This window comes from Ailuropoda melanoleuca, chromosome 17 (assembly GCF_002007445.2).
Source record: "Ailuropoda melanoleuca isolate Jingjing chromosome 17, ASM200744v2, whole genome shotgun sequence".
Classification (NCBI taxonomy): domain Eukaryota; kingdom Metazoa; phylum Chordata; class Mammalia; order Carnivora; family Ursidae; genus Ailuropoda; species Ailuropoda melanoleuca.
Window position 1 is genome coordinate 1,815,127 of NC_048234.1, and position 14,960 is coordinate 1,830,086.

Below are 14,960 nucleotides of genomic sequence, written 5' to 3' on the forward strand. Positions count from 1 at the left end.
CCGTTCTCTTGGGCGTGTCCGTGGGTGTGGAAGTGCTGGGTCCTGTGCTGTGGGGCCTTTGGAGGAGCTGCCGGAATGTTCCAAAGTGGCTGCACCATCTTACATTCCCATCCGCAGGGTGTGCAGATGGGAATGCGTCTTGCTGTCATTGCGAGGGTGGCGTTTTAGAGGGGGTTTCCGTGCCGGCTCCGCGTGAAACGCGCTCTCCCTCCCTACGCCAGGCAGTCCGCTCCTTCCCGAGTCTGCTGTGTCCTGCCCCACGGCCCTTCGCGCCGTCTGGAGTACTGCTCCGTGTCTGGTCATTGTTTTCTGTCTCCTCTCCTGGAATACGAGCTGCCCAGCACCTGTGACAATGTCCCCCGTGAAGTGGACGTTGAATACGTATTGACTAAGTGGATAAACACCCCCTTCCTCAGAGCAGCGACCTGGTTCATTTTGTGCAGCGCCGGGTCCCCTTCTCTGACTCCACGCGTGGCGTGTTTGTTGGGACAAGAGTGATGAGCGCGGTTAGGCAGGTCCAGGGGCCACGAGGGAGCGTGGCCTTTCAGGGGGTGGAGGGGCTCCTGCGGGAGGGCGGGGGGGAACCTGTCTCAGGGCCCCCAGAATGAAGGAAGGAGGCTTTGGCTGACTGGCTCTGTGTTGGCTTAGCTAACGGCTCTCGGGGAGCCGGGAACAGGACGAGGAGGATTTGGGGGTGCGGGAAGAGGGTAACAGATGAGGTCAGCGTCTGTCTAGCTAGTGTGTGTGGGACCTGCTCTGCGCTGGGCACTGTCAAGGGACACTGAGCTGAGGGAGGCCAGTCGCTGGGATGGGTTGGGTTGTCCTCTGCGCAGCGCGAGCCTGCGGGGTGGGAGGTGGGAGAAGGGGTCAGGCGAGACGGGCCTGCAGGAGAGCCCGAGGCACAGGCCGCTGTGTGTCAGCAGCTGAAAATGGGGCCTCGGGCCTCAGAGGAGGAGTGACGGCAGGGAGGGGCCCGGAGAAGCGCCCCCCTGGCGTTAGCAGCGTCCTAATGCTGACTGTCTCCCCGTTCTCTCCACCAGAACCTGTCAGCCGTCGGCGCGTTGGTGGGTCTCAGTAACGCTCGGCTCGGTTCCATCAAAACTCGGTGAGTCGTTAAGCCTCTTTTCTCTCCAGGGTGATGTTCCCTTAAGAAGCAGGCTGTCCTTCTGCCCGTCCATCCGTTGTCGCCACCCCGTGGACTCAAGACACTTCTCCGTGGAGAGGGTGGAGAGGGTGGAGAGTTTCCTTCTTTGCATGGGCTCCCTTGGGGTGAGCCCCGCCTGCTCCGGCCCCGGGCTGTCCCACCTGGGATCCCCTCCGTTCCTTGCTTCCTTGCTGCCCACACCTCACCCCGAGCCCTCACAGCATCCTTGGAGTTACAGAGCTCCGAGGGTCTGGAGGTGGCGTCTGCTCTGGCCCTGCGAGCGCACTAGCGCGGTGGCCGGCGTCCTCGGGAGCGCGGCTGCCGCTGCGCGTCGTCACTGGCTACTTTCTTGTCAGGTTTGAGGGCCTGTGTCTGCTGTCCCTGCTGGTGGGGGAGAGCCCCACGGAGATGTTCCAGCAGCACTGCGTGTCGTGGCTCCGGAGCATTCAGCAGGTCCTGCAGGTAAGGGTTCTGACCCCCCCGCCGCCATGCCTCAGGCCCTGGCCTGGACGTCCCCCGACATCCCCGAATTCCCGGACATCCGACCTTTCACACACTGTAACCACTGACCGATTTCACTTCCTCGCTAGCTTTTCTAACAAGCGACATCTCGAAAGTTCTTCCTGCAGGTATTTTATTTTTATTTATTTATTTTTTTGCAGTTCCTTTCTTTCTCTCTTAATATTTTCAGGTTTTTCTGCTCTTACATGCTTTGATCTCCCCACTCAAGAGCAAGCACATTCTGAGCACTGGGGGCTGAGTGCTAAGCTCTGGGGGGACAGTGGTCAGGTGACCCTGGTCCCCCGCGGGCATGGCGCTCAGTCTAACATGGGGTGTTGGGGAACTTTCCATGAAGTATATGTTTGCAGATAGTAAATTTAAAAAAGAAACTTGTATTCAGCAAATACACCATGTAAACCATTCCCTGGGATAATTCCGGTGATGGTATTCCTGTTTTCTGAGGATGTATTCGGGGCGGATCAATAAATCGTACTTACATGGAGCCCGTTGTAGACATCCACAGACCCACACATCAGAGGGAAAGGTGTTTTTCTTCAGTAGTTACTCTGTTGTAGTTCTTGTGTCTTAATTTCCCCTGCGGTCAGAGCATTTTAACCCTCCGTATTGCTCTCATGGTTTATTGTCCTTTATTTACGTAGTTGTGAACTGTGTGATCGTGTTCAGCTCTCAGCCAGTTTTAATCAGTCTCTGAATTTTTTTTTTTTTAATGATTTTTTATTATATTATGTTAGTCTCCATACAGTGCATCCCCGGATTCCAGTGTAAAGTTCGATGCCAGTCTCTGAATTTTTAAACCCCTGGAAACTTCTTAGATCGTTATGCCGAGCAGGTGCTGAAGGCCTCAGTATGATGAGAATTCCGTCTGTTCGGAAATTCTCTAAATCATGCTGCTGACCATCGGGGTTATTTTGAGGGTGTCATCTCCACGGGCTCCTTTTATTTCCCCCTCGACAAAATAATCGGAGGTGGTTTTCTATCCTGTCTTTGGCCAGACTTCTCTTTAGGGGAACTTGTGCTGTCAAAGTGCAGCGGACATGCCGTGCTCGGTGGTTCCGGGCGCTCCACGCGGCGGCCGCACGGTCTGTACGTCCTGCTCCAGGCTGCGGATCGGAAACGCTTTAGGCTTTGCAAACCACATGCGGTTTCTGTCGCATTTTGTTTCTTTTTTTTCTTTTCCAAGTCATCTGTAGTTTGTGGGCCGCGCACAAGCGGGCACCCACACACCAGAGTTTGCTGAGCCCTTTTCTGCCGGGAGAGACTTGGCCGGAATAAGCGTCCAGTGGGGCCTGGCCGGCTCTGTCAGGAGAGGGCGGTCACTTCCAGCCCGGGTTGGGCGTGGAGCCTGCGTAGACACAGAAGAAGGAGGCACAGTGGGTGTGAAGTGACGTGCCGCGGCAGGTGCCAGGGGTGAAGAGCGCAGTTCTCTGGGAGCACGTACCAGAGACTCTGACCCAGACGGGACCACGGTGGGCCAGTGGCTGAGGGAGGCCTTTTCTGAGCCGATTGGGCTAAGGGCATGTGCGACAGCCCTGAGAGGAGACGAGTTTGGCCCCTTTGGAGATTTATAAGCGAGCTGGTGTGACTCAGTGGGGTTGATGAGATGCCCCTGGAGAGGGAGGGAGGTGGGGACCAAACCATGTGTGCTGGCCTGGGCGTGTCAGGGAGCTTGTTTTTATTCTTAGAACCCTGGGAATTCACGGAAGGTGGGTTGTTGGGTTCTTTCGTTTTTTTTTAAGGTTTTATTCATTTGAGAGAGAGTGTGGGGGAGCGGCAGGCTGAGCGGGGAGCCTGACACGGGGCTCCATCCCAGGACCCTGGGATCATGACCTGAGCTGAAGGCAGACACGTAACAGACTGAGGCTCCCCCTCATGGAAGGTTTCGAGTAGGAGTGAGGAGGAGATGGTGGTGGTGGTGACGTGATCAGGTTTTTGTCTGGACGTACTCCCTTGGCCGCTGTGTGTAGGAAGGACTAGAAAGGAGCCAGACTGCAAGCCGAAAGCATGCAGAGGGGAAACGTCCCGGTAGTTTGGGTTGGAGAGGCGGCCGCAGAAATGATGAGAAGTAGATGGCGTTCAGGAGGGGGTTAGAGGCAAAGTGGACAGATCCTGACGGGGGACCGGGTGTGTCCAGGGTGACTCCCGGATTTCAGGGCACAGGATGGCCAGGCGCAGGGGAGGGGTGGCAGCCCGGGGAGGAAGGCCTTGGCCCTCCCTTAGGGAACATAGCCCTGACTTGGTGCGAGCGTTGGCCCGCGGGGTCGGGGGTGGCAGCAAGAGGGCGGTTGAGGATGAGGGTGGACTCGGTACTTCCGCGGTCAGGATTTGAAGTGCACCCGCTTACAGGGCCAGGGATGAGAGGACGCCGAGACTGCACGGCAGACAGGATAGCAGGACTGTGGGGTGGGTGGCGTGGAGGGAGGAGGCAGGACTCATCTGTTTCTGCGTCTCGGAGGTTAGAGGGAGGTGAGGACAGAATACCGTGTTTCAGATTTAGTAGCTCATAGGTGAGGAGATGAGCGGAGCGCGGACAGTGAGGTTGGGAGAACGGATGGCACTGGGGGAGCCAGACAGTCCTTTCCAGTTGTTGGGCTCTCACGGAAGGAGAGGAATTGCGGAGTGACCGCTGGGGGCGTGCTGGGCGGGGCTCGGGGAGGGGTATTTACGGAGGGGAGTGTGCCAGACAGGCGCTGGGTGACAGTGGCAGGCTCTGAGGAGGGGGGACTGTCCGCATGCAGGGTGACAGGATTGGGGGGAGGGTGGTGCGAACGAAGGGGGGGTTCAGGCTTGGCTGGGGACTCCTGCCCATCCCCGGGCTTCCATTGTCTGTGAAGGTGGCAGCGGTGGGAGAAGGTGTGAGTGGAGGGCCGGGTTAACCGTACCGAAATGCAGTGGGGATACTGGGCAGTGTTGGAGGGCCCCCCACCCCATTCTTTCTTTCTTTTTTTTTTTTTTTAAATTTAAATTCAATTGGCCAACATCTAGCACATTGTTAGCTTTGGTTGTAGAGGTCGGCAGTTCATCAGTTGCGTGGAACACCCAGTGCCCATCACGTCGCCTGCCCTCCTCCGTGCCCGGTACCCAGCTGCCCCTCCCCCTCCCCTCCCCCATCTCACTGTCGCTGAGCTCTGTTTTCCGTAGTAAATGTTAATTTTCCAGGGAAGTCCTAAAGCCAGACTGTTTTTCTGCGTGAGTCCAGGGTAGGTGTGAGTCAGGCAGAAGCCCGCTTGGTGACATGGGGCGGTTTCGTTGTGGCTGAGGCTGTTTTCAGGGTGAGAAGTACTCTCCGCTGTTCCTAGCAGGGAAGCGTAGTCGGGAGAACCAGAAACTCCACATCGCCCCGTTAGTCAGCTCTGTAAGGCCTGGCTTTGTTTCCTCTCTGAACACATTTCAGGACCCCCGGAGACCCGTGATAGAAAGCATAGACCCACATCCTTTCCGTAGACAAACAGCCACGTTGGGTTCCCGGGATCCCTAGTGGATTTGAGGGCGACGGTGACAGTAGCCGTGGTGTTTCTCAGCGGCCCCCTGCTGTCCTACCTCCGTGCCCCCACCTCTCGGCGACGGGAAGGCCAGCTCCGGAGCACGGGTGTCGTTGCTTTTAGTCCCAGGACCCGCCCCCCACGATGGAGCTGGCTGTGGCCGTCCTGAGGGACCTGCTCCGGTATGCGGCCCAGCTGCCCACGCTCTTCCGGGACATCTCCATGAACCACCTCCCCGGCCTCCTCACCTCCCTGCTGGGCCTCAGGCCGGAGGTGAGACCTCTCCTGGACCCTCCCGCCGATTAGAGTGCAGGGAGCAGGCGGGAGAGCTGCGGAGAGGGAGGGCCAAGGACAGTGTGAGGGGTGGTGGCGTGCGCGTGGGGTCCGGGCGGCGTCGGGCTCTGCGCCCCGGCCTGACTTCCTGTCTTACCTGCAGTGTGAGCTCTCGGCGCTGGAGGGAATGAAGGCCTGCATGACCTATTTTCCTCGGGCCTGTGGCTCTCTCAAAGTAAGTATTCACCGAAAGTCCTCTGCCCTCCGCGCCACCCTCGCTCGCCGTCTGAGCTCAGGCCCCAAAGCGGAGGTTTCTGAGCCGTCTCCTGAGCGCACGGTCACCTGACTCCACAGATGGGACCGCGCCACCTCGTGGCCCTGAATGCTCACAGATAAACTAGCCTGAGATCCGTGAAGATCCGAGCCGTGTCTGGTGCTGAAGCCTAGGCTCTTAACCCAGACTCCCTTCCCTTTCTGCCCTGCCCGTTTTCCTCCCATCCTCTTTCACTTGGTGCCTTCAGCTCTTGCCGGTTCCTCCAGGAAGCCTTCCTGACTTATTTCTTCTCTATATTAACACGTTTTCCTGACTAAACGCTCTCCATCATGACCCGTACAAGGTTTTTTTTTTGTTTTGTTTTGTTTTTTTTTTAGATTTTATTTATTTATTTGACAGACATAGAGGCAGCCAGCGAGAGAGGGAACACAAGCAGGGGGAGTGGGAGAGGAAGAAGCAGGCTCACAGTGGAGGAGCCTGATGTGGGGCTCGATCCCACAACGCCGGGATCACGCCCTGAGCCGAAGGCAGATGCTTAACCGCTGTGCCCCCCAGGCGCCCCTGTTTTGTTTTTTAAACTAGTTTTACTAAGTTCCGTAAACTCTGCCTTTCTTCTAAAAAGCTCTGTAAAGGAGCTGCTCAGATGACGCAGGCTGGGTCTTCGTGCCTGAGCCCGCTCTGGTCAGAGGGGTGAGAGGTTCCTGCGGGGCTCTGTTGTTCGGCGCCGAGGGGGTGTCTCTGTGTCTGCCCGCATCCCCCGGCCCCCCACCTGTGAGACGCAGGGAGAAACAGTGTCACTGCGTGGTCAGGATTCGAATCGCTGGGGACTCTGGGACGCCCGGTGGTTCCCGTGCTGGTGCCTCTTGGCTGTCCCCGTGAGCACGGAGGGAGTCTGTCCCTGAGTTTCTGCAGTCTGGGCCAGAAGTTTGAGGGCCCTTTCCAGAGCCAACAGCAGGACTTCCAGATGTTGCTGCAGGGCGTGTGTGCCTTTGTTTTGCTAAGAATAAAGTGTCATCTGGAGCACGGCCCCTGCCGAGGATTTTGGCTCCACCGGCTGCCAGCCTGTCGGATAGGAATCCGTGCAAGGCTCCCAGGGCAGTTTGTACTTGGAGGATCTTGCAGCCAGGACTCAGAGGGATTAGCACCGTGGAGTGTCTGTCTGTCCTCTGGCTTGTTCCTGGAAGCTCCCAGGGTAGCGGGGGTCTCCCAGCCCAGGATGCCTCCTCCCAGATGCTGCCCCTCGGGTATCCCGAGCTGGGAAGTCAGCCCCGCAGGGGCCCTGCCTCTCCTCGCCAAGGTGACGAGGAGTCCGGAGTCCGTGGACTGAGACACGCGGGCGGTGCCCTGTGGCTACAGGTGAAGCGTTCGCGGGAGGCCTTGCTTCTGTGCGTCTCGTGGGGCCTCGGGGGTGGACCTGTGCTCGGGGCCCTGTCCCTGAGCCATGCTTTATCGTGCTCACGGGCGCACCCTTCTGTGGGCCTTAGCCCAGCTCTGCGCCACCGTCTCGGGGTGGGGGAAGCGTGAGCCCGAGTGGACTGAGAGGGCAGGGCGCCGCTGTAGTCGGGCCTTTGCCGCTTTCTAGGAAACGCCGTCCTCGGGGAAGCGGGGGAATCAGGAGACGTGTGGGCGGTTGCTGTTCTTGGTTTGAAGTGTTCCGAACCCTCCCACGTGGACGGGAAAGTGCCCTCCGGGTCCCACGGGGAGCGGTTCTAGGCCTTGTACCCTGGGATCCGTGAGAACAGCGCTTGCCTGGCGGTCAGTGAGTCCCAAAGTGTGATGCGGGAAAGCACGCGCTCCCCCCATGGGGCGGGCGGGAGGGAGGCTGGGCGGCTTGGCCTCCGTCTGGAGGGCCCTGCCGCGTGCCTGGTGCCGCCGCCATGCTCTGTCTGCAGGGTCGTCCTAGTGCCCGAGATGCCCCCGCCCCCGCGGGGCCGTACTCCCCAGCCTGGGGCCGGGGCCTCTGTGTGCTCCTGACCACGCACCTCCGTCCGGTCTGACCGTGGATGCCCGGCCTGCCCCAGCGCCCCCCGCCCCCCCCGGGGCTCACGTCTCGGGTCCTCCTGAGTCCTCTCGCTTCCCCCGAAGCCGGGGTCCCATTTCACTCCTGTGTCCACTTCAGTGTTCAGGCCCTTGTTTGTGCCGCGGACCCTTCCCGAGTGCTTTTAAATCCCTAAAGCACAGACTTGCAGGGGAGAGGGACCTGGTGGAAACGCGCGTCTTAAGCAATCGTGGGAGAGCAGGGTGTGTTTCCTTGTGAGCACGTCAGATGACAGGGTCGTGGATCTCACAGCTCCCAAAACGTCAGGTTAGTGGTGCCCGTGGCCCGTGTCTCAGGGTGCCTGTTAATTACAGCGCGAGTGAAAACGCGTGCTTTCTCCCGGCGGCAGGGACGCTGCCGACGCGCGGGGTTCTCTGTCCACCTTCCTGCTTAGAGAGGCGTGCGTCTCACAGGTCAGCGGAACGGTAAAAATACTTCTTCCCGGCCACGTTCACAGGCCCCTCTGATTCTAGCCCCAGGTAACCTGTGGCTTTCCCGCGGCTTGCTGAGCGGGGGTTTGCCTGTGGACGGGCTGCTCTGACCCGTGCTGACCTGGCTCTGCCCTCGCACCCCTGCCTGGGGCCTCACTTCCCGGCTCGGACCTCCGTCTTGTCGAAGCTGGAGGGAGAGCACTGTCATTTTGCGGAAGTGGGCAGGAGGGAGCCTGATGTCTGTGGGGCTGAACGGGGAAGCGAACTGAGGACGAGTGCTGACGGTCAGCCGGTCTGTCCCGCCCGGTGCTGCGCCTCCTGTGTCCGCAGGAGAGAGAAAGGCTCACGTTCTGCTGCTGGCGGCGGACGGGGTGTTCGTCTCTGGCCCTTGGAGCGGACTCACCAGCCTCTTCCTCTCTCTCCCCTGACCCAGGGCAAGCTGGCCTCGTTTTTCCTGTCCCGTGTGGATGCCCTGAGTCCTCAGCTCCAGCAGGTGAAGGGAAGGGAGGGAGGTGGAGAGCCTGGGGTCTGGGCGGGGGCTTCTGTTACTCTCGCCTCACCGCCCTGGGACTGTGCTCCCTCTTCCTTCCCGTTTCGTGCACACGGTCCGCACAGTGCGACTTCTGCCTCCAGCTCCCGTCTGTGGCTTTCTGCCTCGCTGTCCTTTCTGCTCCCTTCTGAGCTCTCTTTCTTGGCACGTGGGGGTCAGGGGGCTCTGCGGCTGGCGCCCCATCTGACCGCTCCTGGCCTTTCTCCTGCAGCTGGCCTGCGAGTGTTACTCGAGGCTGCCCTCTCTAGGGGCCGGCTTCTCCCAGGGCCTGAAGCACACGGAGAGCTGGGAGCAAGAGCTGCACTGCCTGCTGGCCTCGCTGCACAGCCTGCTGGGGACCCTGTACGAGGGAGCGGAGACAGGTAGGGGCCGTGGCCGGCAGGCGGGGGGCCGGAGGGAGCCGGGGCGGCCTGGGGAGGCAGGGCAGCGGACTTCCCAGCTGCGTGCATCCCCTTCCACAAGGGAGGAGGAAGGGGACGGATGAAGGGCCTCGGAGTGCGGAGTCCTTGTGTTTCCGTGCAGCCCCTGTACAGTATGAGGGCCCCGGGGTGGAAGTGCTACTCACGCCCTCGGAGGACGGGGACGCCCACGTGCTGCTGCGGCTCCGACAGCGGTTCTGCGGCCTGGCCCGCTGCCTGGCGCTCATGCTCAGGTGTGAGCGAGGGCCGGAGGGAAGGGGTTGCACCGGGGCGGGGGCTGGGCTCGGGGTGCGGTGCTCATGGGAGACGAGACGTGGGGGGGTGTGGGGTCATGTTGGGGAGCCTGTGCCGAGGATCTCTCTGCTCTCCTCCTCTTCAGCTCTGAGTTTGGGGCTCCCGTGTCCGTCCCCGTGCAGGAAATCCTGGACGTCATCTGCCGGACCCTCAGCATCAGTGCCAAGAACATTGTGAGTGCCGCTGGCGCGCGGTTCGCAGCCTGGCCCCGGCCCCGGGCGGCAGGAGGGCAGCGTGGGAGACAGGCGCCCGCAGCGCTGTCCCCCCGAGGCTGTCCTGGACAGCCCCTTCCCTCCGTTCGGATGCCAGCGCTCCCTGTGCTTGTCCCGACACAGGCGCCCATCGGGCGGGTTTGCTCCCGGTTTTCAGAACGCGTCCAGCAGAGGCTTCCTCGGGGGAGGGTGAACCTGGGCTCTGCTGGGTCCCTGCAGAGAGGTTCAGCCGTGCTCCCCGTCATCCTCTCTCCCGGGTCTGGTTTAGAGGACGACGTCGGTCTGGTTGGGCCAGCTGGGCATGGGGACGGTTCCTTCCTGTGTACAGGCGTCTCTGGGTCCCTGTGTCTCCGTGCTTCCCTTTCCTCCCCCGCCCCTCACTCCTGCCGTGTTTCCTGCAGAGCTTGCTTGGAGACGGTCCCCTGCGGCTGCTGCTTCTGCCTTCCATCCACCTGGATGCCTTGGACCTGCTCTCCGCGCTCATCCTCGCGTGAGTGGGAGGGGGCGGGGTGTAGTGAAGGGACGAGTATGTGCTGGGACCGGAGGTCACCGTTCTGTCCTCACCCCCAGGTGTGGAGGCCGTCTCTTGCGCTTTGGGGCCCTCATCAGCCGCCTGCTTCCCCAGGTCCTCAATGCCTGGAACCTTGGTAGGGATACCCTCTCTCCAGGCCAGGAGAGGCCTTACAGGTGACCGTGAAGGGGGGCACAGACAGGAGAGGGTGGGTCGGGGGCCCTGAGGAGGACCCGGCCCGGGCGCCCCCTCACGGCTGCTCTTCGCTCCCCCGCAGCACCGTGCGGACCAAGGTGTATGCCGTGCTGGAGCTGTGGGTGCAGGTGTGCGGGGCTTCGGCGGGCGTGCTGCAGGGGGGTGCCTCGGGGGAGGCCCTGCTCTCCCACCTGCTCAGTGACATCTCCCCGCCGGCGGATGCTCTGAAGGTGAGTGAGGGCGCTGCTCCTGGCCCAGCGCCCTCGTCCGGCGCCCTCGCTGGAGCGAGCCTGCTCGCCAGACGCCGTCTCTGTGTCCACCGGGCCGGTGACTTACATTTGCCTCCACCGCCAGCTGCGCAGCCCGCGGGGGAGCCCGGATGGGGGGCTGCAGGCCGGGAAGCCCAGCGCTCCCAAGAAGCTGAAGCTGGATATGGGGGAGGCCGTGGCCCCGCCCAGCCACCGGAAAGGGGACAGCAACGCCAACAGCGACGTGTGTGCGGCCGCGCTGAGAGGTGGGAGAGGCGCCCCGGGCATCGGTGTGGGGGTGGGGGGTGGACAGGGCGGGCTCCTGCCCCAGAGGGGGCTCCGGGCCCTTCCGCTGGCCCCGCGGGCTCGCGTGCAGCTCCGCCTGCATCTCTGTGCTGCGCGCTGTTGTGGCTCGGGGTAGGGGCCGCCCCGTGGAGCTTCCGGTCTCCCCACGCGGCCGCTCGGCGGGGCTGCACGGTCCTGGGGGACTTCCCTGTGAGGCTTGTGTATTTCCCGGCCCGCCCCCCTCCCCGAATCCACGGGCGCACGTGTGCAGCGTGTCTCCGCGCTCGTCGCACGCGGTCCGGGCCCCGTGCTGCCCGTTCCAGAGCGGAGTCTCAGGCGGCTTGGCCAGGACGGCCGCTGCTGAGGCTGCGCGTGGGCCCGACCCGAGACGCCCCCTCCTTCCGCAGGCCTCAGCCGGACCGTCCTCATGTGCGGGCCCCTCATCAAGGAGGAGACTCACAGGGTCAGTGAGATGGGGGCCTAATCTGCATGGGGAGCACGCTGGGAGCCGGCCCTGCGGGAGGGCCGGGTGGGCCTGGTGGCGTCTGTAAGCGCACTCCGCATTCTTTCCAGAGACTGCACGACCTGGTCCTGCCCCTGGTCATGGGGGTCCAGCAGGGTGAGGTCCTGGGCAGCTCCCCCTACACCAGCTCCCACTGCCGCCGGGAGCTCTACCGCCTGCTGCTGGCCCTGCTGCTGGCACCTTCGCCCCGCTGCCCGCCTCCCCTCGCCTGTGCCCTGCAAGCCTTCTCTCTCGGCCAGCGAGAGGACAGCCTCGAGGTAGCTGCTCCCTGGGGCCGCGCCCACCTCTGGGGTGTCTGGGGTCCCCTGTGTCTGAAGCCGAGGACCGCCTTCTCTGCTTCCTGATGCTCACACCTGCGCTTTGCCTCTCGCTCAGGTGTCGTCTTTCTGTTCGGAAGCCCTGGTGACCTGTGCTGCCCTGACCCACCCCCGGGTTCCTCCCCTGCAGTCCATGGGCCCCGCCTGCCCCACGCCTGCCCCAGTTCCCCCTCCTGAGGCCCCATCTCCATTCAGGGCCCCCCCCTTCCATACCCCGGGCCCCATGCCCTCGGTGGGTCCCATGCCCTCGGTAGGCCCCATGCCTTCGGCGGGCCCCATGCCCTCGGCGGGCTCCATGGCATCGGCAGGCCCCATGCCCCCGACGCGCCCCGGACCTCCAGCCACAGCCAACCACTTAGGCCTCTCTGTCCCAGGCTTGGTATCTGTACCCCCCCGGCTCCTTCCCGGCCCTGAGAACCACCGGGCAGGCTCAAATGAGGACCCCGTCCTTGCCCCTAGCGGCACTCCTCCACCCCCTATACCCCCGGATGAAACTTTTGGGGGCAGAGCGCCCAGACCGGCCTTTGTCCATTACGATAAGGAGGAGGCGTCCGACGTGGAGATCTCCTTGGAAAGCGACTCAGACGACAGTGTGGTGATCGTGCCCGAGGGGCTGCCGTCCCTGCCGCCCCCACCCCCCTCGGGCACCACACCCCCACCCGTGGCTCCAGCCGGGCCACCGACCGCCTCCCCTCCTGTGGCGGCCAAGGAGGAGCCTGAAGAGCTTCCCGCGGCTCTTGCGGGGCCGGGTGTGCGCGCGCGGGGGGCCAGGTGTGCGCGCGGGGCCAGGTGTGCGCGCGCGGGGGGGGCCAGGTGTGCGCACACACGCAGACGGGTCCGGCCTTCCCTTCAGCGTCCCCAGAGGGGCTGCGTTACCACCGAGGATAAATCCCTTGCATCGAGTCACGGGATCTGCTCGTTCAGCAGACACTGAGTACCGGTTGCGTAGTCGGCACCGCCCTCTCCTGAATGCGTGTTTTGTAAGTACTGTAGGTCGCGAGAGTCTGGAGAGAGCAGAGGCTGCGGGGGCGCCCTGTTTCCCCTCGCCGTTGTGCCTGCGTGGTTAGGGCACAGCGTCGAGACTCGGGTTTGATGTTGGCACAGCAGTGCGTGGGTTCGTCAGAGGGGGCAGGGCAGTGCGCAAAACTCAGAAATCCACCCCCCCACCCCCGTGGGGCTTAGGTTCGAGGGGCTGCGTGGGAGGCAGACAGCAGACAGCACCGCTCACAAGGTGCCGAGTGCGCGGCGGGGAGCGAGGGTGGGATCGGGGGGTGCGGGGGCGTGTTTTCAACAGGTGATGAGAATTGTCAGACACTGAAAGTGGAAGGATTTCCACAGACAGCGCCCCCGTGTCTGCCGCGTTGCACCTGTGCGCATGCGTGCGTGCACGTTGTGCGTGCATTTAGGACGGTCCAGGGGTCTCCGCGAGGAGGATGGTGAATAAAGGGCAGGAAGGAGGTGACGCGAGGGCAGTGCAGGGCTGGGAGGAGGCTCCCCGCCGCTGGCGCAGCGGGTAGGACGTCCTGATTCTGGAGCGTTCTCGGGATGTGGAAAGAAAGCAGGGAGGCCGGTGAGACGGAGAAAGGGGACGGGGTCAGACAAGTGGATGGCTGGGAGCAGGACGGGGCGCGGGGGGGGGGCGCCGTGGGAGGCTTTGGGTAGACCACATCCTAGGGGTTCTGTGCTTTGTTTTGCTTTTAAAATGTTTTTAATTTAAATCCAGTTAACATATAATGTATTATGAGTTTCAGAGGTAGAGTTCAGTGACTGACCCGTTGCATAGAACACCCAGGGCTGTTCTATCCCATGCCCTCCTTCATGCCCATCCCCCAGTTACGCCCTCCCCTCCAGCCGCCCTCAGCGTGTTTCCTATGATGAAGAGTCTCTTATGGTTTCTTTCCCTCTCTGCTTTCGTCTGACTTTATTTTTCCCTCCCTTCCTCTGTGATCCTCTGTTTAGTTTCTTAAATTCCACACGAGTGAAATCATATTATATCTTTCTTTGACTTACTTCACTTAGCAAAATACTCTCTGGTTCCATCCATGTTGTTGCAAATGGCAAGATTTCATTCTTTTTGATTGCTAGCGAATATTCCATTGTAATGTGTAGACCACATCCATCTTTATGCGTCTGTCGATGGACGTCCAGGCTCTTTCCATGGTCCGTTGTGGACGTTGCTAGTATAAACGTTGGGGCGCAGGTGCCCCTTGGAATCCCTGTGTGTGTGTCCGTTGGGTGAACACCCAGAGCGCAGCTGCTGGGCTGTAGAGTAGCTCTGTTTGGGGAGGCTGTCCAGGGCGCTGACCAGGGCGCTGCACCAGCTCGCGTTCCCACCAGCGGAGCACGAGAGTTCCTCCTTCCGTAGGCGTTGTGTGACCAGCACCTGACCGCTCCTGGAAACTGGGTGCAAGGGAGGCTGGGGCTGGGAGCAGGGCCGCCAGGCTCTGGGGACGGCCGGTGGAGGACTGGTTGAGATGCAGTTAATGTTGTTGTTGTTGTTGTTGTTGTTTTTTTTTTTTTAAAGATTTTATTTATTTATTCGACAGAGATAGAGACAGCCAGCGAGAGAGGGAACACAAGCAGGGGGAGTGGGAGAGGAAGAAACAGGCTCATATCGGAGGAGCCTGACGTGGGGCTCGATCCCATAACGCCGGGATCACGCCCTGAGCCGAAGGCAGACGCTTAACCGCTGTGCCACCCAGGCGCCCCAAGATGCAGTTAATGTTTGAGAGTAGAATCGACGACTTTGAAGGTGCTTCCGTGTTGGTTTGTACAGAGTCTCCTGGTTCTGCCTGGAGTAGCGTATACCGTCCTTTACTTAACCGGTCCCTGGTTGACGAATCTCTAGGTCAGTTCCCGAGCTTTTGGTGCCACAAAACAAGCAAGCGTGTATGTGTGTACAGATGTGTGCTCGCGGGTGCTGGCGTGTGGGATCCAGCAGGCATGTGCGTGTGCACAGATGACGTGTGCACGCGGGTACTGGCATGTGGGATCCAGCAGGCGTGTGTGTGTGCACAGATGCCGTGTGCACGTGGGTACTGGCGTGTGCGATCCAGCAGGCGTGTGCACAGATGCCGTGTGCACGTGAGTACTGGCGTGTGCGATCCAGCAGGTGTGTGCACAGATGCTGTGTGCACGTGAGTACTGGCGTGTGCGATCCAGCAGGCGTGTGCATGTGCACAGATGCCATGTGCACGGGAGTACTGGCGTGTGCGATCCAGCAGGTGTGTGCACAGATGCCGTGT

At 61.5% G+C, this 14,960-nt stretch overlaps 2 protein-coding genes across 3 annotated transcripts in view; both read left to right on the plus strand.

Annotated features, from left to right (window-relative positions):
* Positions 1 to 599: 599 nt before the first annotated feature.
* Positions 600 to 12,664, plus strand: PELP1 (proline, glutamate and leucine rich protein 1). Of its 2 annotated transcripts, XM_034647410.1 has the most exons (15): positions 603 to 1,105; positions 1,501 to 1,606; positions 5,269 to 5,418; positions 5,582 to 5,653; positions 8,595 to 8,654; positions 8,923 to 9,073; positions 9,234 to 9,363; positions 9,510 to 9,597; positions 10,038 to 10,126; positions 10,207 to 10,323; positions 10,425 to 10,572; positions 10,697 to 10,856; positions 11,283 to 11,338; positions 11,449 to 11,655; positions 11,774 to 12,664. In XM_034647410.1, exons 2-15 carry the CDS (start codon positions 1,553 to 1,555, stop codon positions 12,647 to 12,649), a joined length of 2,358 nt encoding a protein of 785 aa, XP_034503301.1. In that variant the 5' UTR covers positions 603 to 1,105; positions 1,501 to 1,552; the 3' UTR covers positions 12,650 to 12,664. The 2 variants fall into 2 exon arrangements, with proteins under 2 accessions (XP_034503302.1, XP_034503301.1); XM_034647411.1 differs by lacking the exon at positions 5,269 to 5,418 and having other exon boundaries at positions 600 to 1,105.
* Position 12,665: 1 nt separating this feature from the next.
* Positions 12,666 to 14,960, plus strand: part of ALOX15 (arachidonate 15-lipoxygenase) — a 33,281-nt gene continuing 30,986 nt past the window's right edge. The window contains exon 1 of the mRNA XM_002924474.4: positions 12,666 to 13,285. The gene's annotated coding sequence lies outside the window, so the exon portion shown is untranslated. The remainder of the gene's footprint in view (positions 13,286 to 14,960) is intronic.